The following is a 24,984-nucleotide window of genomic DNA, read 5'->3' on the forward strand; positions in this document are numbered from 1 at the left end:
TAACTAAGAACAGGTTAGGGCTGATGGTCAGTTCTAGGGTCCCGTTGATCTCAGTCTCAGCTGGACATGTACTCAGGCCCTGGGGGTGACAGGCCAGTCTAGTCCCCAGGACCCTAGCTAACGGAAAACTCCAGAGTACAGCACTGCAATGGGCCTATCCCTTCCCAAACATTGGCCAGTGCTGCACTGGGGACGATCTGGGAGGGAGAGGGAGAGGGTCGTGAACAGCCTGATGAATGCTGTTCCCATTTGGTATATATCCAACCCATACAGTCATTTTTCAAAAACAAAAACACATTTCGCTGACTCGCACTGGTTCCACAGGCCCCCTTCAGTACCTCACCCAAGTGGCTGTCCTCCATGTGTGAGATCAAACATTGAGCGTCAGACAGCTATTCGACCACACGGGCATCACAGCTGAGCCCAGTGCTGTCCTCGACCAGCATCTACAAGCATGCGCTTGAAAGTCACTGGCTAGCCATCTGGTGGGGGAACCCCTGGCTGATTTTTTGTCTCCCCTTCCATAGCCCAGTGGCAAAACTGTAGCCTCTTTAAGTGTTGCCTCAGCGAAGCCCGAGGGATCAAACCTGGGGCTTTCTGGACAACAGGGGTTTGTTATGAGAGGCTGTTACCAACTGTGCCAGCAGGGGGAGGTAAAGAGCTGACATTGTCATGAGTTCTGAAGTGAGCATGAGCGCCCGTACCTCTCACTGAAGAGCTGCGGAGGGAATCGAAAGTCAGAGTCCAGCTTTTTACTCCCAACGGATTCCTGCCCAGACACAAAGGAAGAAATTAAAATTACTGAGTGAACTGACAAGATTTTAAACCATGCAGCGGATATACAGCATCATCTGCGACAGCAGAGCATTCGTCAGTTCATTTACAGACCTGTAACTCATTCCCGGGTATCCGTTATTCGATATATAAACCCCCTGAACCCCTCGATTAGATTCCAGCCTGTAACTCACTCCCGGGTATCTGTACTTCTATATATAAACCCCCCGAACCCCTCGATTAGATTCCAGCCTGTAACTCACTCCCGGGTATCCGTTATTCTATATATAAACCCCCTGAACCCCTCGATTAGATTCCAGCCTGTAACTCACTCCCGGGTATCTGTTATTCTATATATTAACCCCCCGAACCCCCCGATTAGATTCCAGCCTGTAACTCACTCCCGGGTATCTGTAATTCTATATATAAACCCCCCAAACCCCACGATTAGATTCCAGCCTGTAACTCACTCCCGGGTATCTGTAATTCTATATATAAACCCCCTGAACCCCTCGATTAGATTACAGCCTGTAACTCACTCCCGGGTATCTGTAATTCTATATATAAACCCCACAAACCCCTTGATTAGATTCCAGCCTGTAACTCACTCCCGGGTATCTGTAATTCTATATATAACCCCCCCGAACCCCTCGATTAGATTCCAGCCTGTAACTCACTCCCGGGTATCTGTTATTCTATATATAAACCCCCTGAACCCCTCGATTAGATTCCAGCCTGTAACTCACTCCCGGGTATCTGTACTTCTATATATAAACCCCCCGAACCCCTCGATTAGATTCCAGCCTGTAACTCACTCCCGGGTATCCGTTATTCTATATATAAACCCCCCGAACCCCTCGATTAGATTCCAGCCTGTAACTCACTCCCGGGTATCTGTTACTCTATATATAAACCCCCGAACCCCTCGATTAGATTCCAGCCTGTAACTCACTCCCGGGTATCCGTTATTCTATATATAAACCCCCGAACCCCTCGATTAGATTCCAGCCTGTAACTCACTCCCGGGTATCCGTTATTCTATATATAAACCCCCCGAACCCCACGATTAGATTGCAGCCTGTAACTCACTCCCGGGTATCTGTTATTCTATATATAAACCCCCCGAACCCCTCGATTAGATTCCAGCCTGTAACTCACTCCCGGGTATCTGTAATTCTATATATAAACCCCCCAAACCCCACGATTAGATTCCAGCCTGTAACTCACTCCCGGGTATCTGTAATTCTATATATAAACCCTCCGAACCCTTCGATTCGATTCCAGCCTGTAACTCACTCCCGGGTATCTGTTACTCTATATATAAACCCCCGAACCCCTCGATTAGATTCCAGCCTGTAACTCACTCCTGGGTATCTGTTATTCGATATATAAACCCCCCGAACCCCTCGATTAGATTCCAGCCTGTAACTCACTCCCGGGTATCCGTTATTCTATATATAAACCCCCCGAACCCCTCGATTAGATTCCAGCCTGTAACTCACTCCCGGGTATCTGTTATTCTATATATAAACCACCCGAACCCCTCGATTAGATTCCAGCCTGTAACTCACTCCCGGGTATCTGTTATTCTATATGTAAATCCCCAAACTCCTCGATTAGATTCCAGCCTGTAACTCACTCCCGGGTATCCGTTATTTCTATATATAAACCCCCCGAACTCCTCAATTAGATTCCAGCCTGTAACTCACTCCCGGGTATCTGTTATTCTATATGTAAATCCCCAAACCCCTCGATTAGATTCCAGCCTGTAACTCACTCCCGGGTATCCGTTATTTCTATATATAAACCCCCCGAACTCCTCGATTAGATTCCAACCTGTAACTCACTCCCGGGTATCTGTTATTCTATATATAAACCCCCGAACTCCCCGATTAGATTCCAGCCTGTAACTCACTCCCAGGTATCTGTAATTCTATATACAACCCCCCCGAAATCCTCGATTAGATTCCAGCCTGTAACTCACTCCCGGGTGTCCGTTATTCTATATATAAACACCCCGAACCCTTCGATTAGATTCCAGCCTGTAACTGACTCCCAGGTATCTGTAATTCTATATATAAACCCCCCCCGAACCCCTCGATTAGATTCCAGCCAGTAACTCACTCCCGGGTATCCGTTATTCTACATATAAACCACCTGAACCCCTCAATTAGATTCCAGCCTGTAACTCACTCCCGGGTATCCGTTATTCTATATATAAACCCCCCGAAACCCTCGATCAGATTCCAGCCTGTAACTCACTCCTGGGTATCTGTAATTCTGTATAAAAAACCCCCTCGAACCCCTCGATCAGATTCCAGCCTGTAACTCACTCCCGGGTATCTGTTATTCTATATATAAATCACCTGAACCCCTCGATTAGATTCCAGCCTGTAACTCACTCCCGAGTATCTGTTATTCTATATATAAACACCCCGAACCCCTCGATTAGATTCCAGCCTGTAACTCACTCCCGGGTATCCGTTATTCTATATATAAACCCCCGAACCCCTCGATTAGATTCCAGCCTGTAACTCACTCCTGGGTATCTGTTATTCGATATATAAACCCCCCGAACCCCTCGATTAGATTCCAGCCTGTAACTCACTCCCGGGTATCCGTTATTCTATATATAAACCCCCCGAACTCCTCAATTAGATTCCAGCCTGTAACTCACTCCCGGGTATCTGTTATTCTATATATAAACCCCCGAACCCCCCGATTAGATTCCAGCCTGTAACTCACTCCCGGGTATCTGTTATTCTATATATAAACCACCCGAACCCCTCGATTAGATTCCAGCCTGTAACTCACTCCCGGGTATCCGTTATTCTATATGTAAATCCCCAAACCCCTCGATTAGATTCCAGCCTGTAACTCACTCCCGGGTATCCGTTATTTCTATATATAAACCCCCCGAACTCCTCAATTAGATTCCAGCCTGTAACTCACTCCCGGGTATCTGTTATTCTATATATAAACCCCCGAACCCCCCGATTAGATTCCAGCCTGTAACTCACTCCCGGGTATCTGTTATTCTATATATAAACCCCCCCGAAATCCTTGATTAGATTCCAGCCTGAAACTCACTCCCGGGTGTCCGTTATTCTATATATAAACACCCCGAACCCTTCAATTAGATTCCAGCCTGTAACTGACTCCCAGGTATCTGTAATTCTATATATAAACCCCCCCCGAACCCCTCGATTAGATTCCAGCCAGTAACTCACTCCCGGGTATCCGTTATTCTACATATAAACCACCTGAACCCCTCAATTAGATTACAGCCTGTAACTCACTCCCGGGTATCCGTTATTCTATATATAAACCCCCGAACCCCTCGATTAGATTCCAGCCTGTAACTCACTCCTGGGTATCTGTTATTCGATATATAAACCCCCCCGAACCCCTCCATTAGATTCCAGCCTGTAACTCACTCCCGGGTATCCGTTATTCTATATATAAACCCCCCGAACCCCTTGATTAGATTCCAGCCTGTAACTCACTCCCGGGTATCTGTTATTCTATATATAAACCCCTGAACCCCTCGATTAGATTCCAGCCTGTAACTCACACCCGGGAATCTGTTATTCTATAAAAAAAACCCCGAACCCCTCGATTAGATTCCAGCCTGTAACTCACTTCCGGGTATCCGTTATTCTATATATAAACCCCCCGAACCCCTCGATTAGATTCCAGCCTGTAACTCACTCCCGGGTATCTGTTATTCTATATATAAACCACCCGAACCCCTCGATTAGATTCCAGCCTGTAACTCACTCCCGGGTATCTGTTATTCTATATGTAAATCCCCAAACCCCTCGATTAGATTCCAGCCTGTAACTCACTCCCGGGTATCTGTTATTCTATATATAAACCCCCGAACCCCCCGATTAGATTCCAGCCTGTAACTCACTCCCGGGTATCTGTTATTCTATATATAAACCCCCGAACCCCCCGATTAGATTCCAGCCTGTAACTGACTCCCGGGTATCTGTAATTCTATATACAACCCCCCCGAAATCCTCGATTAGATTCCAGCCTGTAACTCACTCCCGGGTGTCCGTTATTCTATATATAAACACCCCGAACCCCTCGATTAGATTCCAGCCTGTAACTGACTCCCAGGTATCTGTAATTCTATATATAAACCCCCCCCAACCCCTCGATTAGATTCCAGCCAGTAACTCACTCCCGCGTATCCGTTATTCTAGATATGAACCACCTGAACCCCTCAATTAGATTCCAGCCTGTAACTCACTCCCAGGTATCCGTTATTCTATATATAAACACCCCGAACCCCTCGATTAGATTCCAGCCTGTAACTCACTCCCGGGCATCCGTTATTCTATATATAAACCACCTGAACCCCTCGATTAGATTCCAGCCTGTAACTCACTCCCGGATGTCCGTTATTCTATATATAAACCACTGAACCCGGGGACTGACAGGGCCTTGGTGTAACGCCTCTTTTGAAATATGTAAAGGATGCTGTGGCACTTTTTGAAGAAGAGCATGTGGGTTCTCCCAAGTATCCTGGGCCAATATTTATCCATCGAACCCCTTCACTAAAACAGATTATCTGGTAATTTATTTCATGGCTGTTTGTGGGATCTTGCTGTGTGCAATCTGGCTGCCGCATTTCCTACCTTACAACAGTGACTACACTTCAAAAGTACTTCATTGGCTGTAAAGCGCTTTGGGATGCCCTGAGGTCATGAAAGACGCTATAGAAATGCAAGTTTGTTTTCTTTTTAGACAACCAGTTTAGCCAGCGTCACTTTACACTTACACAACTCTCCGAGCTCACATCCACGATGGAGTCCAGGCCTCCGGGGATGGACAGGAAGGAGGAGCTGCCGAGCTCCGAGGGATCCAGGTACACGTCCATCTCCACAGTCTGTGTCTCCGTGGGAGGGGGTTCCGGGTCATCCACAGTGACCTGGGATAGAGTGACATCACAGCCAGTGAGTGACAATGGAGGCGGCATTCTCCAATCGGTACAAACCGCGAAGGTTACTATAGCAGCGGTGTGACACCCGTACAGTGAGGGCGTCAGCAGCTCGGTGGTGTGTGTGGGGAGTGCGGTGAAAGGAGCTGCCAGCCTTGCCGAGTCTCATTATTATCTGGCTGTCGGTACACTCTGGTCACCATCGGCCCGTGGACAACCCACGCTTTTAGACACACACCGAAAGATACCACCGCAGGGACTGCTTAGGCCTCAGCACCCTGCACTGCACCAAGTGCCACTGTGCACAAAGTACGCTGGCTGGGCCTGCCGGGTCAAGTTTCTTGTTCAGTTGCGGTCAAATTGGACCAAGATTGGCAAAGGCCAGGAGCAAAAAATGTAAATCCCTTTAAAACATGGACATCTGTGAGTGCCAGTGGGCACAAGGCACCTCATGGTGCAATACTGTGCCATACTGACCACAACGTGCCAGATTCCATCCCCGGCCTGAGCCAAGCCAGCTGATGTTGGCCGTGTAGGCTGCATGGATTCAGAGCTAATGATTGGCTCAACAGGCCAGGCTCCCGGTCCCCGTGGCCAACCCTGCTGGAAACAGCACACTGTGGGTGTTGGGTCGGGATATCCTGCCATCGCACGTGAAGAACACCGTCACTCGAGCAAGGTACCAGAAGGCGGCCAGTGCCACAGATCGCCAACCCCAGCACCACAAAGCGCCAACCCCAGCCCCAGGGAGAGTGAACCCCGGCCCCAGAGAGAGTGAACCCCGGCCCCAGGGAGAGTGAACCACTGCCCCCCGAGAGTGAACCCCGGCCCCAGGGGGAGTGAACCCCAGCCCCCCGAGAGTGAACCCCGGCCCCCCGAGAGTGAACCCCGGCCCCAGGGGGAGTGAACCACTGCCCCCCGAGAGTGAACCCCGGCCCCAGGGGGAGTGAACCCCAGCCCCCCGAGAGTGAACCCCGGCCCCCCGAGAGTGAACCCCGGCCCCAGGGGGAGTGAACCCCAGCCCCAGGGGGAGTGAACCCCAGCCCCACGAGAGTGAACCCCGGCCCCAGGGGGAGTGAACCCCAGCCCCAGGGAGAGTGAACCCCGGCCCCAGGGGGAGTGAACCCCAGCCCCAGGGGGAGTGAACCCCGGCCCCAGGGGGAGTGAACCCCAGCCCCAGGTAGAGTGAACCCCGGCCCCAGGTAGACTGAACCCCGGCCCCAGGGGGAGTGAACCCCAGCCCCACGAGAGTGAACCCCGGCCCCAGGGGGAGTGAACCCCGGCCCCAGGGGGAGTGAACCCCGGCCCCAGGGGGAGTGAACCCCAGCCCCAGGGAGAGTGAACCCCAGCCCCAGGGGGAGTGAACCCCAGCCCCAGGGGGAGTGAACCCAAGCCCCAGGGGGAGTGAACCCCGGCCCCAGGGAGAGTGAACCCCGGCCCCAGGGGGAGTGAACCCCGGCCCCAGGGAGAGTGAACCCCAACCCCAGGGGGAGTGAACCCCAGCCCCAGGGAGAGTGAACCCCAGCCCCAGGGAGAGTGAACTCAAGCCCCAGGGGGAGTGAACCCTAGCTCGAGGGAGAGTGAACCCCGGCCCCAGGGGGAGTGAACCCCAGCCCCAGGGGGAGTGAACCCAAGCCCCAGGGGGAGTGAACCCCGGCCCCAGGGAGAGTGAACCCCGGCCCCAGGGGGAGTGAACCCCGGCCCCAGGGAGAGTGAACCCCGGCCCCAGGGAGAGTGAACCCCGGCCCCAGGGGGAGTGAACCCCGGCCCCAGGGGGAGTGAACCCCGGCCCCAGGGGGAGTGAACCCCGGCCCCAGGGGGAGTGAACCCAAGCCCCAGGGGGAGTGAACCCTAGCTCCAGGGAGAGTGAACCCCAGCCCCAGGGAGAGTGAACCCCAGCCCCAGGGGGAGTGAACCCCGGCCCCAGGGGGAGTGAACCCCGGCCCCAGGGGGAGTGAACCCCGGCCCCAGGGAGAGTGAACCCCGGCCCCAGGGAGAGTGAACCCCGGCCCCAGGGAGAGTGAACCCCGGCCCCAGGGGGAGTGAACCCCGGCCCCAGGGGGAGTGAACCCCGGCCCCAGGGGGAGTGAACCCCGGCCCCAGGGGGAGTGAACCCCGGCCCCAGGGGGAGTGAACCCCAGCCCCCCGAGAGTGAACTCCAGCCCCAGGGGGAGTGAACCCCAGAGCTAGCAGAAGAAATGGGGAGAATAAGAAACAAAAAGCAAGGAAAGGTTTGTGATAAAAGTCTGCTGGATATTATATAAAGGAGCCCTGTTGTCTACGGGGGCGAATCCTCCCACCCACGAGTGGAGGGCCACTTCATTCATTCACTTCACACAGCAGACAGGTCACCCAATGCTGACCTTACCTGGCTACGGGTTCTTCTGAAGAGGAAGGTGATGAGGAGGTGGACTGGGAACACCACAGTAGCCAGAACAACGCCAACAGCCACCGTCTCACCTGTAACAGTGGCCAGGTACGCCACCGGGAGGCTGCGACAAGACAAAAGTTGTTTATCACCGTTAATAACACTCTTCCCTCTCCTGTTCGACCTTCCGACCCTACACCCTGACCCCGGGGCACCGACCCACCGACCCCAGAGCACCGACCCCTTGACCCCCGGGGTATCGACCCACTGACCCCGGGGCACCGACCCCGGGGTATCGACCCACTGACCCCGGGGCTCCGACCCACTGGCCCCGGGGCACCGACCCACTGACCCCGGGGCACTGACCCCCTGACCCCGGGGCACCGACCCACTGACCCCGGGGCACCGACCCCCTGACCCCGGGGCACTGACCCCCTGACCCCAGGGCACTGACCCCCTGACCCCGGGGCACCGACCCACTGACCCCGGGGCATCGACCCACTGACCCCGGGGCACCGACCCACTGACCCCGGGGAACCGACCCACTGACACCAGGGCACCGACCCACTGACCCCGGGGCACCGACCCCTTGACCCCGGGGCATCGACCCACTGACCCCGGGGCACCGACCCACTGACCCCGGGGCACTGACCCACTGACCCCGGGGCACTGACCCCCTGACCTCGGGGCACTGACCCCCTGACCCCGGGGCACTGACCCCCTGACCCCAGGGTATCGACCCACTGACCCCGGGGCACTGACCCACTGACCCCGGGGCACTGACCCACTATCCCCGGGGCACTGACCCACTGACCCCGGGTCACCAACCCCCTGATCCCAGGGCATCGACCCACTGACTTCGGGGCATAGGGCAGCGACTCGGTCAAGGATCCAATCGGGTCAATGGTCAGTTAGGGTCAACGGTCAGATAGGGTCAACGGTCAGATAGAATCAATGGTCAGTTAAGGTCAATGGTCAGTTAGGGTCAATGGTCAGTTAGGGTCAACGGTCAGATAGGGTCAACGGTCAGATAGAATCAATGGTCAGTTAAGGTCAATGGTCACTTAGGGTCAATGGTCAGTTAGGGTCAATGATCAGATAGGGTCAACGGTCAGATAGAGTCAATGGTCAGATAGGGTCAACGGTCAGATAGAATCAATGGTCAGTTAAGGTCAATGGTCAGTTAAGGTCAATGGTCAGTTAGGGTCAATGGTCAGTTAGGGTCAATGGTCAGTTAGGGTCAACGGTCAGATAGAGTCAACGGTCAGTTAAGGTCAATGATCAGATAGAATAATGACCAGGTACAGACCTTGTGTTCTTGACTCCGACAGCCCCATACCATGCTGCCCCCGCGGTGAGGAACAGGTATATGAGCAGGGTGCAGCAGGTGACCCGCTGGACTCGAGTGAAGTGGCTCCGTGGCAGGCGATCCCAGACGGAGAGCCAGATGTGCTTCTCTGACACTCCGCGCTTTAACTGCGAGATAAAGATACGGGAGAATCGAAGCAACTCCTGAGGGCCTAGTGACAAGAAACAGGACAAAGTGAGTCAACTGCAGACTGAAAATCAACAGCCAGCAAGACCCGTTCCCGTCAGACCACATCCTGCACTCAGCCAATGAGCTCCTGTTGAAGAGCATTCCCTGTTCTGTAGGCATAGCTGGCAGTCACTTCATGCACAGCAAGATCCCACATGCACAGCAAGCTCCCACAAACAGCAATGTGATAAATGACCAGTTAATCTGTTTCAGTGATGTTGGTTGAGGGAAAAATGTTGGCCAGGACATCGGGAAGAACTTCCCTGCTCTTCAAATTAGTGCCGTGGGATCCTTTACATCCACCTGACAGGGTAGACTGGGGCTCGGTTTAACGTCCAATCTAAAAGAGGGCGCCTCTGATGAGGCAGCACTCCTTCAGTAGTGCGCTGGAGGGTCAGCCTAGGTTTTGTGCCTAGATTTGTAGTGGGGCTTGAACCCACAACCTTCTGACGCAAGAGGCAAGCGTGGGTGCCACTGAGCCAAGCGGACACTGCACTGTGAAGATGATTAATGCGTTGCTGTTTCCTGTGAGTACGGGAACAGGCGATAGGTCAGGGCTAGCGGGTGATGCAATTGGGCTGCTCTAGGACTCCCAGGAAAGGTTGTGGAAGTTGGAATTTTTCTTTGGAACAGAAGAGACCATGGGGTGCGGAGGGGGTGGGGGGGAGAGAGGTCTAATTGAAGTGGAATTGAAGCAATAAAGGAGTCAGGGGACAAGAAGGGAAGTCAAGCTGAACTTTTTCACCCAATTATGGAATAAGGTAACACAAGTGGAGGAGAAGCATCCGGGAAGGCGCCGAACACCTTGAGTCTCTTCGCCGGGAGCAAGCGGAAGCCAAGCGCAAGGAGCGCAAGGAGCGCACGTCAACCCAAGCACCCCACCCACCCGCCCCTTCAACCACCGTCTGCCTCACCTGTGACAGAGACTGTAGGTCCCGCATTGGACTCATCAGTCACCTGAGAACTCATTTTTAATGTGGAAGCAAGTCAGCCTCGGTTCCGAGGGACTGCCTAAGACAAGAAAAGGTAACACAGCAGTGAAGCCGAGTGAGAATTGATTGGATTTCAGGAGAGAGATTGGGCTGAGGACGATATCAACCGTGGAAGCTTGTGAAAACTGACCAACAGCCTGAAAAAAAGTTCACGAGTAGCCCTCTCTCCACCCCCAGCACAGCTCACCTGTTCCCCAAGCCCCCTCCTGCGACTGAGCGTGCTGTACAGTACAAGCAGGGGTTCTTGATCTCGGGAGAATGGCCACCCACCTTCTACTTCAGTACACTACTGAGGGAGTGCTGCACTGTCGGAGGTGCCAACTTTCCGATAAGACGTTAAACCGAGGCCCCGTCTGCCCTCTCAGGTGGACGTAAAAGATCCCACGGCACTATTTCGAAGAAGAGCAGGGGAGTTCTCCCCGGGCAGCACGGTGGCATAGTGGTTAGCACTGTTGCCTCACAGCGCCAGGGACCCGGGTTCGAATCCGGCCTCGGGCGACTGTCTGTGTGGAGTTTGCACATTCTCCCCGTGTTTGCGTGGGTTTCCTCCGGGTGCTCCGGTTTCCTCCCACAGTCCAAAGATGTGCGGGTTAGGTTGATTGGCTATGATAAAATTGACCCTTAGTGTTAGGGGGATTAAATACGTGGGGTTACGGGGATCGGGTGGGATATGTGTCGGTGCAGGCTCGATGGGCCGAAATGGCCTCTATCTGCACTGTGGGGTTTCTGTGATTCTGTGATTCTGTGTCCTGGCCAATATTTATCTCTCAACCAACATCACAAAAAATCAATTTATCCGGTCATTAACACGTTGCTGATTGTGGGATCTAGCTGGGCACAGATTGGCTGCTGTGCTGCCTCACGTTACTAGACTTCAAAAGTACTTCAGTGGCTGTAAAGCGCTTTGGGACATCCTGAGGTAGTGAAAGGCGCTATAGAAATGCAAGTCTTTCTTTTACTGCGCCAGCAGATAGGAACCTCGGAGCAGTGTTTGGGGGGGGGATGACTGGCCCACACTCTGAAGGTGGACATGCAGATGGGGCCCCGTAATACGAGGATGGTTGGTACATGTGATGATGAGAAAGGCTCAGTTGATTCATGGAGAAGGGAGAGGACTGTCGGGCTTAACAATCTATTCCTGTTCCTAAAAAGTTAGAAACCCATTTTTAAAAAAGTCCTTCACGGGATGTGGGTGTCACTGGCAAGGCCAGCATTTATTGCCCATCCCTAGTTGCCCTTGAGAAGGTGGTGGTGAGCCGCCTTCTTGAACTGCTGCAGTCCGTGAGGTGAAGGTTCTTCCACAGTGCTGTTAGGGAGGGAGTTTTGACCCAGCGAGGATGAAGGAGCGACGATATATGTCCAAGTTAGGATGGTGTGTGACTTGGAGGGAAACTTGGAGGTGGTGGTGTTCCCATACACCTGCTGCCCTTGTCCTTCTAGGTGGTGGCGGTCACAGGTTTGGGAGGTGCTGTTGAAGCCTTGGCGAGTTGCTGCAGTGCATCTTGTAGAGGGTACACACTGCAGCCACGGTGCACCGGTGATGGAGGGAGTGAATGTTTAGGCTAGTCTGTATGTTCTTATGCTTCCGCTTTGAGATTGAGCAGAATAGCACCGCCCCAATTTGTTAATGATCGACCTTCTCACCGATCACTCTACAAATTGGGATTGAGGTCTCTTCATCCGACGGGACAGGTCACAAACCATTTCTCCAGGCATACCGTGTTGCAGGGTTTATCTTAAGACTATCCCAAATGCTCCAGTAGGTTAGTGCCCGTCATTGGCACCCGCTCGACCCGCCGGAGTGACCGTACTTACACGCTGCCAACACATCCTTCTCCACCATCCCCTCGTTCTTCTCATTCTCCACTGACAGCCAGTCCTGAGCCAGGAAGTAGTACATATTGTCCGACTGCTTGTCCCATACTGCCACGTGCTCCAGGTGCCAGGAGGGGTCCAGCCCTGCAGGGAACACCAAGGTTATACGAGGAGTCCGTTCATCGAATCGCGCAAGGAAACAAACCATTCCGCACACGAGGGGTCGCCTTGGAAACTGAAAAACGGTTGGAAAACTGTGCCCGAATTTCCGGTGTTCACTCTCGGTGAGTGAAGCTCCCTGCCCAGAGAGCAAAGTCTGGAAATGGCCCTCAGTTATGTGCCATCAATTGGAGTGATTGTGAACAGAAGTATTTGGAAGTGTGATTAAGTTCCCCTTGTGTCAGGATGGCCAGCACCTGTGTCTCAGCACCAATTCAACATTGTCAGCTGAAGGCAGTTCAGCTCTCCTGTGCGCTTTTATTGTTAGATTCGCAAAGACAACCATACACTTCTCACAGACCTCTGGGTCTCCCCTCCCTGCAGGTCTTGAACACTGGGGTTTACAACCCTCTTAGCTTCTTTAGTTAATGACGGACACTTGTGATGACATATTGGGAGCCTAGCTGGCTGCCACCATCCACTCTGTAGTGTATGTACCTTGAAGAAGGAACTATATTCTGCAGCCCCTGCATACTGCAGTACCAGTAGTGACCACCCCTGTGCCTGTGCAGTAACTATGTATAGTAGTTCCAGTTTTGTCTCCATTCAGTAAACACCTGTTATAACCAACTTCTGCAGTCCGTGTCTCAATTACACACGGACGTTACATTGGCGACGAACAGATCCGAACTTACCTACAGTTCTGTACCACCTCACGGGGATCCATCCCTGAAGCGAAGTTGTTAGAGGTTGAGGCCAGAAGGAAGAAATCCAAAAAGAAAAAAAAACAAACAGAAGAAACGGGCGTCAACCGTGGGCAACCGCCCTCTCATTCATCGAATTCGAAGATTTGCAGGAGAGGCTGTCGAGAGCTGGGCTTGGTTCTCCAGTCTATGGTGTTCCAGCTAATCGGACTGGTGGCAGGTAGTACACTGATCCTTCCTGGGCTGCGGCGGGCTAGAGCTCGATCGGGTGGCTATTCAACGGGGCCGAGCAGCGTTGTCGGGAAGAGGAGAGAGAGAGAGAGGGTGGAGCACTCGAAGCCGGGCAGCGTACAGACCCGAGAAGAGGGAGGAAAGTGTCCCATAGGGTCTAATCTGACGACGGGAACAGTAATGAAAATAAAAGAATAAGAATAAAATAAAAGAAATTAGAAGCGCAGAAAGCCGCGAGGAGCTGCAGTTTGCCACGGGGACCGCGGAGAGCGGCGTTGGCAGCAACGCGGGGGGGAGTGCGCGAAGACCATAGGGCGTCGCCATCAAGGCATAAAAACGCCAGCAACAGCGCTGGCAGCAGTGGAAAAGACAGAAAGCGCGGGAGGCGCCATCTTAATCCAGCGGGAAAGAAGGCAAAGCGCGGGAGGCGCCATTTTGTTCAATCGGGGAAGAAGGCAAAGCGCGGGAGGCGCCATCTTAGATCTCCAAGATGCCGAAGACTGGCAATATCACTGCCTTCGATAATGCAATAGAAGACTGGACCACGTATGTGGAAAGAGTCGAAGTATATTGCAAGGCAAATGAAGTAGCCGATGAGAAAAAGGCATCGGTACTACTAAACTTAATGGGCGCAAGAACGTACGGCCTATTGCGGAACCTGATCACTCCAGTCAAACTGATGGAGAAGAGTTTTAACAAAATTGTTGATATCCTACAGGAACACCTAAATCCTACACCGCTGCTGATAGCAGAAAGATTTAAATTCCACAAGAGAAATCAGCATAAAGATGAGAGCAATGCTGATTACCTTACGGAACTACGCAAGCTATCAAAGCACTGCCAGTTCGGAGCAGGACTGGCAGATACCCTACGGGACAAATTTGTCTGTGGACTCCTGAGTGAAGGAACCCAGAAGAGGTTACTCTCAGAGAAAGAGCTGACGTTAGATAAGGCTTTCAGCGTGGCAGTATCGTACGAAGCAGCAGCAAGGGGAGCTGCGGAAATACAGCAAAAGCCACAGGAATACGGCACCCATGAAATGACACGGGGATTTGAAAAATGTTATCGCTGCGGCAGAACAACCCATGACCAGAAGGACTGTTGGTCCAAGGACAAAACATGCAGGCAATGCGGAAAGATGGGACACATTGCACGAGTTTGCAGGTCCGGGAAGAAGACTAACGACAACAAAAAGACTACTAAGGAAAAGTACAGGAAAGTACAAAAGATGACGGACAGTAGTTCCGAAGACCAGAAGAGCGATAGTGAATCCGGGAACAAGAGACTAAGCTGTCTCAAACTACACAACGTAATCACAAAAGAGGATCACCGAACCATTTGGGTCACCCTCACGATAGCAGGGTCCCAAGTCAAAATGGAATTGGATACAGGATCAGCCCTGACCGTCATGAATCGACGAGACTATGAGCGGCTATTCTCACACATACCCTTGAAAGACACATCCATTGTCTTGAAGACATATACGGGGCAGAAAGTATACCCCAGAGGGAAAATAAGGGTGCCTGTCGAATACAACGGCAAGGAAATACAGAAATTGTATCTGTACATACTGCAAGATGGTGGGCCACCGTTATTGGGACGTGAATGGATCAGAAAGATAAGTTCAGACTGGCATTCCTTCAGGCACTGACGGTGGCTGGTAAAAAGGATGACGACATCACACCTGGACGATTGTCAAAAATCTTGGCTAACGCTAAAGAGGTATTTCAACGAGAACTGGGAACTCTTAAAGGCGTAACCGCCTCGATAAAAATAGAAGAGAACGCAATTCCCAAGTTTTTCAAAGCAAGACCGGTACCGTATGCAATTCGCCCAGCCGTCGAGGCAGAGCTGGAGAATCTGGAGAGTGCAGGCGTGTTAACTAAGGTAGACTGGAGCGAGTGGGCGACACCCATCGTTCCTGTCATGAAGAAAACGTTAAACAATAAGGCCTAGAAATTCAGTATAGCCACGTTTGGGGCGCTACAGCCGGGCGGCCACTAAAGTTTGCACCCGGCGCAACTTCGCCGATATTCAGTGGCATCGCCCCAAGAGGTTGCTGCAGCGCTAAAACAGGCGATGCATGACTATCATTAGGCGCTAAGCCAGCAGCCCGGGGTGAAACCCCCGAGGGCGGGCGCAGCGCAGGTGCGGCGAGTTGCTGATTGACGGCAGACACTCTGGCGCCGGTGAGCTCTTAAAGGGGGAGGGTGGATTTGTTTGCCTGCCACGCCCTGCACACTGCAGCCCTGAAGCAAGGCCTGACCACTGCTGCTTGATCTGTACAATGCCCAGGACTATGGAGAAGGCCAGGGAGAGAGCGCAGCGCTTCAGCGACGGTGACCTGAGGGTGCTGGTTGGCACAGTGGAGCGCAGGCGCGATGTTCTGTTCCCTGAAGGTGGCAGGAGGCCGCTGCCCAGCGCCTATCGGAAAGCCTGGAGGGAGGTGTCAAACAGGGTGACCTCCAACAGCGTGGTTGCCAGGACTCCTGTGCAATGCCGAAAAAAGTTCAACGACCTCACTCGGGTTGTCAGGGTGAGTACCCTTTCCAGTGTCCTCCTCATCCCTGCATGTGCACCTCAGTTTATGGGCTAAGGGACCTGAAAGCCCTAATGCCCAGCCCTCATCCAGCAGCTATGGGACTGTCATGAAAATCACTTGCACATTCAGCACTTTACACACTGTAAAAGCTATTCGACCATGGGAGGCAGTACAGCCCAGATCAGGGCTTCACACTGTCAGGGCTAGTCCACCATGGGAGGCAGTGCAGACAAGATCAGGGCTTCACACTGTACTTAGAGGCCGTCCTTTCTCTTGCAGGCCAAGGTGGCGCACAACCGAAGGCAGCAGCGTGAGACCGGGGGAGGCCATCCTGACCTCAAACAGCTCTCCGACCTGGACCAGCGTGTGGAGCGCATTATGTCAGGCCGGCTGATTGGCCCCGTCGCCAGTGGAGATGCCGACCCTGTTGTGGGCCCCAATGGTAAGGGCATCACCTTTTTGACCTATCTCTTTCCACTTGCGCCTCAGAACAGCATCCTTTGCCACTGTCGGCCCAATGCAGTGCATAGCAGCACTCATGCCTCCCTCGCTGCCGCCCTGTCCTCACTCTAAAGCAACTCTTGTGCCTCCCTGCTTTCAGATGGTGAATCGCCAGGTGAGGAGGCGGGCCCTCAACCTGGCACTGTGAGTGAATCGGAGGGCGAGGAGGAGGAAGAGGAAGAGGAAGCCGGACCATCAGTGCCACCCTCAGCCGAGGCAGCCCATGGCGATGATGGGGACACGTCTTCCCTGGAGGGGAGCCGGGGGGAAGGGTCGGAGGAGAGTGAAGCTCCGGGGCCCAGCAGCCTGCAGCAACGCGGGAGGGGTGGGGAAGCTCGGCGGCCTTCTCCCCGGAGGGTGAGTGCGGCCTCCAGTCCTGCTACGGTGAGCGCAGAGGAGGTGCGGCTCCTAGAGGAAATGGCCGCCTAGGCTGAGCGCAGGCACACTGAGCTCATGGCTGCAGTGGCAAGGATGCCTGACTCCATAGAGTCACTGTCAAGGAGTGTGCAGGAATTCGGGGCAGCACAGGCCAGGAGTCTGCAGGACTTCGCGGCAGCACAGGCGGCTTCTAGCCAAGTGCTCAATCGTGCCGTCCATTCACTGGCTGGTGTCATGCGGACACAGACCAGGGCCACAAGGGCACTAACTGCTGCCACCCTCGCTGGATCGGCCAGGCATCGCCAGGGCACTCGCCGCGCCGCAGCATCCCAGCAGTCTGTGCTTCAGCAGTTTGCTGCGCATGCTGCAGTGCTGGCCCGTGCGAGTGCCAATATCTCAGGCGACCAGGGAGTACCTGTGATCTGTCAGGTTGGCAGCATTCCTGCAGCCGACACTGCCACTCCTCCATTGCAGCTGCCACCAGCCGCTGGACAGACTGCTGCCGCCCAAGCAGAGTTGGAGCAGTCAGCAGCCGGCCCCTCCAGGGCCAGAGCTGGTCCAGGCCGACCCCCAAGGGCATCTGCCGTCTCGCCATCTGACCCTCAGCAGCCTTCCCCCAGCCTTGCTGCAGCCACTGGGGTCCCATTGAGGAGGAGCTGCAGGGCGGGCAGGGGCCAGTCACGGATGCGAAAGGCATCACCCTCGCAGGGCAAAAAGTAGAAGGTGTGGCCAAATGTTTTGTTTCACTTGTAAAGGCCGAGACTGGTGTATTTGTTTTTTTGGAAAGGCCGAGACTGGTCGATTTGTGTTTTTTGAAAGGCCAAGACTGTTCGATTTGTGTTTTTTGAAAGGCCGAGACTGTTCGATTTGTGTTTTTGGGGGGGGCTTCTCTCCATTAGTTTGTTATGTGGGAAGGGCACAGAGGTATCAAAGTAATAAATGTTCTTAAATCGCACTGTCCATGCTTTCTTTTGGAAGTCCTGGTTGCCCTGCTCGGCTGAGGGCTTGTGGAGCGGCTACATTCATCTTGTGCCGCACAAGCCATTCTCTGAGAGGGGGCCTAGAACTGACGTGCAATAAGCCGCCGACGTGCGGCCCTTGCACTTTCTGCCTCCCTCCTGTGCTGGTCCTCTTCCTCCTCCTCCTCCTCTGGTGGTCCTCCAATGTCTGGTGGCAGTGGCTGAGTCCTGCGGATAGCCAGGTTGTGCAGCATGCAGCACACGACCACGAAATGGGAGACTCGCTCAGGCGAGTACTGTAGGGCTCCTCCGGAACGATCCAGACAGCGGAACCATTCCTTCAGGACGCCGATTGTTTGCTCAATGATGTTCCTGGTTGCTTGATGGCTGTCATTGTATCCCTCTTCAGCAGGGGTGCTGGGCGCACAGAGCGGGGTCATCAGCCAGGTGCACAAAGGATAGCCTTTGTCCCCGAGAAGCCATCCTCGTGGGTGAGGCTGGGCCTGGAACATGTCTGCCACAGAAGTCTGGCGCAGGATGAAGGCATCGTGGCTGCTGCCTGGAAAGCGGGCATTGACAGCTAGGATGATCTGCCTGTGGTCACACACCAACTGCACGTTGAGCGAATGGTAGCCCTTCCGGTTGCAGTAATCCTCGGCATTCTCTAGAGGTGCCCACAAAGCCACATGCGTGCAGTCAATGGCGCCCTGCACCATGGGGAAGCCCGCTAATGCTGCAAAGCCCATTGCACGCTGTTGCTGCTTGACAACGGCCATGGAGAAGGAGATGTACTGACGTCTCCTTCTGAAAAGGGCATTGGTCACCTGGCGGATGCAGCAATGTACGGCAAACTGGGAGATGTTGAAAATGTCCCCAGCAGCGGATTGGAAGGAGCCGGTGGCATAGAAGTTGAGAGACACCGTCACCTTCACTGCCACCGACAGAGACGTCCTGCTCCTCAGCTGTGGCTGCAGATCTCCGCGAAGCAGCTGGCAGATCTCAGTGACCACCGCCCTTCGGAATCGCAGCCTCCGAACACACTGCTCGTCAGACATGTTCAGATATGAGAACTGCTGGCGGTATACCCTGGGTGGGTAAGGCCTCCTTAGCCGACGCCTGTTGCCCCTTCTCCGTCTGGCCATGACTGCCACTCTCTCACGGCGTCTCTGAGCCCTTTGAATGCAATGGAGAATGCCAACGTTTGCACCCATTGCAGCCCCCATTATATGTTTCCAATCAATGCTATGACACTGAAGTTAAAGACAAGTGCAAAGCTGTGGCCTGAAGACACAAGTAACTGTGCGAGTGTTGAGCTAAACCAGAAAGCTCTCTACCTTTGTCTCTCTGCAAAGATCCATCTCTCACAAAGAAGGAGTGTTGCAAAATGGCTGCCATTTGTACTGCAGGAGGAGTGCCCTTTAATTTGCGCCCCGCAGCGACTGGGAACCGTTCCCCTCTACCAGTCGCTAGGGGCGCCAAGCGCACAATAGGCTGGCGCCACTGAATTTCCGGTTTGGGGCGCACAAAGGGCGTTGCACGATGAAATGACGTCAGGATCTGCACGCGCAGCTGAGCGCGTGCAAAGGCTTTGCACCGCCGCTAAATCTTTACTGAAGTTGGGGAGAGGCGCAGATCGCGCTGCGCCCGGCCGCTGGCCGCCTAGCGCCCCACATCTCCTCCTCCTAAGGCGCTAGCGGCTGGCGCAAACAACTGAATTTCTAGGCCTAAGTCTGAGGAGCCAAGGAAGGTTCGCATCTGTGGGGACTTCAAGGTGACTGTGAACCCAGTCCTTCACACAGTACAGTATCCTCTTCCGAGGATAGAAGATATTTTCGCCTCACTATCTGGAGGGAAACTGTGATAAAAATGCTAACTTCCGGGAAGTTATGTCATCACTTCCTGTGAACTATGAACTATGAACTGTGTACATACCTCACTTCCTGTAAATGTCACTTCCTGTTGGACTGGTATAAATACTGGTCTGTTCAGTATTGTAAGAGGCTTCTACCAGAGGCATGGTAAAGACCTCTCTTGTATATAGTGTGTTTATAAGTTACTTAAAGCTTACTTTAAAGTTACTTGATGGTAAGTCTCCTTTTTCTTACATCAATTTAAGTAACTTAGTATTTACACTGACAAATACTAGACCTTCAGACAAACTCGGAAGTTAAGGATCCAGGGAACCACCCATCATGGAGAAAATCCTTAGACCTATTCGTCTGGACTTGGACCCGAATACACCAGCAGCTGGCAGGGTATGGAAGCATTGGTATCGTACTTTTGAGAATTTTCTGGATGAATGTAAAGTGGATGCTCCTGCTAAATTGAAGATACTTGTCAATTATGTGACCCCAAAAGTGTTCGAATATGTTGATGACTGGGATAATTACGAAGAGGTGATTCGGGCACTTAAGAAACTGTATGCGAAGACCCCAAATGAGGTCTATGCTAGACATCTACTGGCCACAGCCCGACAAGGGCCAGGGGAATCAATTGACGAATTCCTGCAAGAACTTCGCAGGCTCAGCGTAGATTGTAACTTTCAGGCAGCCTCAGCTGAGCTGTACCGCCAAGAAATGATTCGTGATGCTTTCATCTGCGGGATTGCCTCTCCATTTATACGCCAGCGTCTACTAGAAAGTAAAACACTTGAGCTACAAAAAGCTTTTGAACTAGCTTGTTCACTGGATTTGGCAAAGAGAAATGCAGACCTCTATCAGCTGCCCAGATCTCGATCTGCTGCTGTAGCTGCAACCAGACAATTCAAGCGGTCTCAGGTGAACCCTATCATGGGGGAATCTAATTCTGATAATTCTGATGAAGAAGAGGAGGACGACCCCACTTTAGCAGCCTCTTGGCAATCTAGGAAGGAATGCTTCTTTTGTGGAGATGCTTTTCACCCTAGGAAAACCTGCCCTGCTCGCAATGCAATCTGCAGTTATTGCGGGAAAAAAGGACACTTTGCTAAAGTTTGCCTATCAAGGGCCTCTACGAGGGCCAATCCAGCTAAGGCCTACCGAACTGCCCCAATTAGGGCCTATCAAGATGCTCCAGCTAGGACCTATCAAGCTTCCTCTCGAGCTCTCTCCCGAAGAAGCACACCGAGAGTTTTAGCCACTCTCTGTGCAACGACACCAATTACAGCTGCTTGCCCACAGAACCTGTCTCAGGCAGCCACAAAAATTTCAATTAAAGGGCATACCTTAGATGCCTTAATTGACTCAGGAAGTACTGATAGTTTCATTAAGGAACAGATTGTTGCGAAATTGAAACTACATGTCTTCCCATCGGACCAGGCAATTGCGATGGCCCAGTCATCACTTAATACCAGAATCTCCGGCTTTTGTGTTGTTGATATGACACTTCATGGTCGTATGTATCCCTCCACCTGACTTTCAGTGCTCAAAGATTTATGTAGTGATCTCCTCTTAGGGCTGGACTTCCAAAAACAGCATAAGAAACTCACCATTGAGTTTGGTGGATCCAAACCCGGACTTACTATTTCTAATATACCATCTAAATTACCATTTTGTGCATTATCAGCAGCTTCACTTGATGAACCCTCATTATTTGTCAGTATTCCGCCTCAATGCCAACCGATAATAACGAAATCGCGGCGCTTTAATCAGGGAGACCAATCTTTTATTGCGGCTGAAATCTCTCGACTTCTAGCAGAGGATATCATTGAACCATGTTCGTTGCCCTGGCGGGCTCAAGTCGTCATTGTCAAGAACCCTCTAAAACCTCACAAACAGCGACTATGCATCGATTATTCACAAACCATCAATCAATATACCGACTTGGACGCCTACCCATTGCCACGCATTGATGATATGGTTAATAAACTGGCCGAATACAAAGTGTTCTCAACTTACGATTTAAAAAGTGCCTATCATCAGTTACCCTTGAAGGTCTCAGATAAGCAGTACACAGCCTTTGAGGCTAATGGACGGCTGTACCAATTTCGTCGCCTCCCATTCGGGGTTACTAATGGAGTGGCTGTCTTTCAACGGGCAATGGATGGCCTGGTTAAGCAGGAAAACCTAAGGGACACTTTTCCCTATCTTGATAACATTACCATTGCAGGTCACGATCAACAGGAACACGACTCCAACCTCCAAAAATTTCGGGATGCCCTCCATCGCCGTAATTTGACCCTGAATGAATCCAAATCTGTTGAGTCGCAACCGACCATCAACATCCTTGGCTACTGCGTAGGCAATGGTATCATTAAGCCAGACCCAGAAAGACTTCGCCCGCTCCAAGAGCTCCCGTCACCTAAGAATCCGGCTTCTTTACGTCGGGCTCTCGGTCTGTTTGCATACTACGCTAAATGGATTCCTCATTTTTCGGACAAAATCCAACCCTTGCTGCATGCTAGATCATTTCCATTGGGAACAGCAGCTGTTGCAGCCTTTAACCTTCTCAAAAAACAGTTGGAGAAAGCGGCTCTTCACTCCATTGATGAGAATCTCCCTTTCGTGGTTGAATGTGATGCCTCGGAGGTGGCGATCTCGGCTACTCTGAATCAGGAAGGTCGTCCTGTAGCATTTATGTCCAGGACCTTACAAGGTGCCGAGCTACATTATCCTCCGGTTGAGAAAGAAGCCACAGCCATCATAGAGGCAGTACGGAAGTGGAACCATTTTCTAGCTCGCCAGCACTTTACATTGATCACGGACCAACGATCAGTCGCCTTCATGCTCGATAATCGAAAACGAACCAAAATTAAGAATAATAAAATACAACTTTGGAGGATGGAACTGGCCTCTTTTGGTTATACCATTCTCTATCGGCCTGGCAAGGAGAATGTGGCCCCGGACACCCTCACACGGGCATTCTGCTCCACTATGTCATCCTCCACTCTCATGGATGTCCACAATGGTTTGTGTCATCCTGGCGTTACGCGCATGCTACATTTCGTACGATCACGGAATCTCCCTTTTTCCACTGGAGATGTAAAAAAATATGCTCAGAATGCCGGCTTTGTGCGGAATTAAAACCTCAGTTCTTCCGCCCCTCAGATGGTATACTCATACATGCAACCCAACCGATGCAACGACTTAGCATCGATTTTAAGGGCCCAGTGCCCTCTTCAACTCGGAACACATATTTGCTCACCATGATCGACGAATATTCACGTTTTCCGTTTGCCTTCCCCTGCTCCAATATGCTGGCGTCCACAGTAATCTGCTGCCTTGAGCAGGTATTTTCTCTCTGTGGCATGCCGGCTTATATTCACTCAGATCGGGGTCCATCCTTTGTCAAGGGAACTCAAGGACTACCTCTCAGAACGGGGAATTGCTACAAGCAAAACAACACCATACCATCCCATCGGAAATGGGCAGGTAGAGAGGTATAACGGTATCATCTGGAATTCCGTACGTCTCGCTTTAAGATCTCGGGGCCTACCAGACCAGCAATGGGAAACAGTGCTTCCGGATGCATTGCACTCTATACGGTCCCTGCTTTCTACAGCCACAAATACTACACCTCATGAGCGGTTCTTTGGATTCCAGCGTCGCTCATCTCATGGAACATCACTCCCGTCATGGCTAACTACTCCTGGACCTGTATTACTCCGAAGATACGTTCGGACGTCTAAAAATGACCCTCTTGTAGACGAGGTCGAACTAACCGATGCCAACCCCACCTATGCAAACATACGATATTCCGACGGCCGAGAATCTACCGTATCATTACGGGATCTGGCTCCCTGCCCACCAGGACCGAGTGGGACATCGGGTGATGGCATTTCACCAGGAAACTCTTGGGACCTATCGGGTACCCCTCTCCAGGATCCTGATCGGACACCAACTAGCTTGGTGCCGGTAGAACCCCGTGCTCAAGGTTGCGACCCTCCCAGTACCGCGCATGAAAGTACTGATCCGCCACAGACCAGCTCTGCACCTCCCTCTGAACAGAGGCAGACCGACTTTGAACCTATTGGGGCTCGTACTCGAAGCCATGATCTCCCCGACCCTTCACAGGGCAATCCAGGCCACACAGACTCTGACCAATGGCCAACCGCATGTAAGCGGACCAGCGACCCTCTACGACGGGAATCCAAACGGGTGCGACTCTTCCTTGTTCGGCGGCTGCGGACCAAAAGGTAGACCACAGCCTCCTAATCCTGCAGGAGGGAAGAATGTGATAAAAATGCTAACTTCCGGGAAGTTATGTCATCACTTCCTGTGAACTATGAACTATGAACTGTGTACATACCTCACTTCCTGTAAATGTCACTTCCTGTTGGACTGGTATAAATACTGGTCTGTTCAGTATTGTAAGAGGCTTCTACCAGAGGCATGGTAAAGACCTCTCTTGTATATAGTGTGTTTATAAGTTACTTAAAGCTTACTTTAAAGTTACTTGATGGTAAGTCTCCTTTTTCTTACATCAGAAACGTTTTACAAAAATTGACCTAGCGCAAGCATATTTGCAGATGGAGGTTGAAGAATCCTCTAGGAAATATCTCACGATAAACACTCACAAAAGGTCTTTACCAGTATAATTGACTGGTATTCGGAGTTGCATCAGCTCCGGCTATATGGCAAAGAGCGATGGAACAAGACCTGCAAGGGATTCCGGGACTCAGTGTTACTTGGACGACATCCTAGTGACAGGTGAAAATGACAGTGAACACCTTGCCAACCTAGAGCAGGTGCTCACTAGACTAAGAGAACATGGGCTACGAGCCAATCGCCCCAAGTGCGAGTTTTTTAAGAAACAAATATCGTATTGTGGCCACGTGATTGATGAAGAGGGGTTACATAAGTCCCCTGACAAAATTGAAGCGGTAGTTAAGGCTCCAGCGCCTGAAAATGTGTCGCAACTGAGGTCATTCCTCGGATTGGTGAATTACTACCATAAGTTTTTGCCGAATTTGTCCACAATTCTGCACCCACTGAACGCCCTGCTACAAACTGGAGTAGCATGGAAATGGAGCGATGAATGTAAGCGGGCCTTTCAGAAGTGTAAAGGCCTGATCACTTCAAGAGAAGTATTGGCTCACTACAACCCATCACTACCGATAAGACTGGCGTGTGATGCGTCTCCCTACGGCGTTGGAG

General features: G+C 52.2%; 1 protein-coding gene across 1 annotated transcript in view; it reads right to left on the reverse strand.

Moving 5' to 3' along the window:
• Window positions 1–24,984, reverse strand: part of pkd1b (polycystic kidney disease 1b) — a 157,133-nt gene that overhangs the window by 68,469 nt on the left and 63,680 nt on the right. The window contains exons 12-16 of the mRNA XM_085964089.1: window positions 12,438–12,581; window positions 9,403–9,613; window positions 8,094–8,217; window positions 5,567–5,716; window positions 705–769 (exon numbers count right to left, since the gene is read on the reverse strand). Coding sequence (XP_085820215.1) covers window positions 705–769; window positions 5,567–5,716; window positions 8,094–8,217; window positions 9,403–9,613; window positions 12,438–12,581 — 694 coding nt within the window. The remainder of the gene's footprint in view (window positions 1–704; window positions 770–5,566; window positions 5,717–8,093; window positions 8,218–9,402; window positions 9,614–12,437; window positions 12,582–24,984) is intronic.

This window comes from Somniosus microcephalus, chromosome 21 (assembly GCF_052327205.1).
Source record: "Somniosus microcephalus isolate GS21.2 chromosome 21, FLI_Smic_1.0, whole genome shotgun sequence".
NCBI lineage: Eukaryota > Metazoa > Chordata > Chondrichthyes > Squaliformes > Somniosidae > Somniosus > Somniosus microcephalus.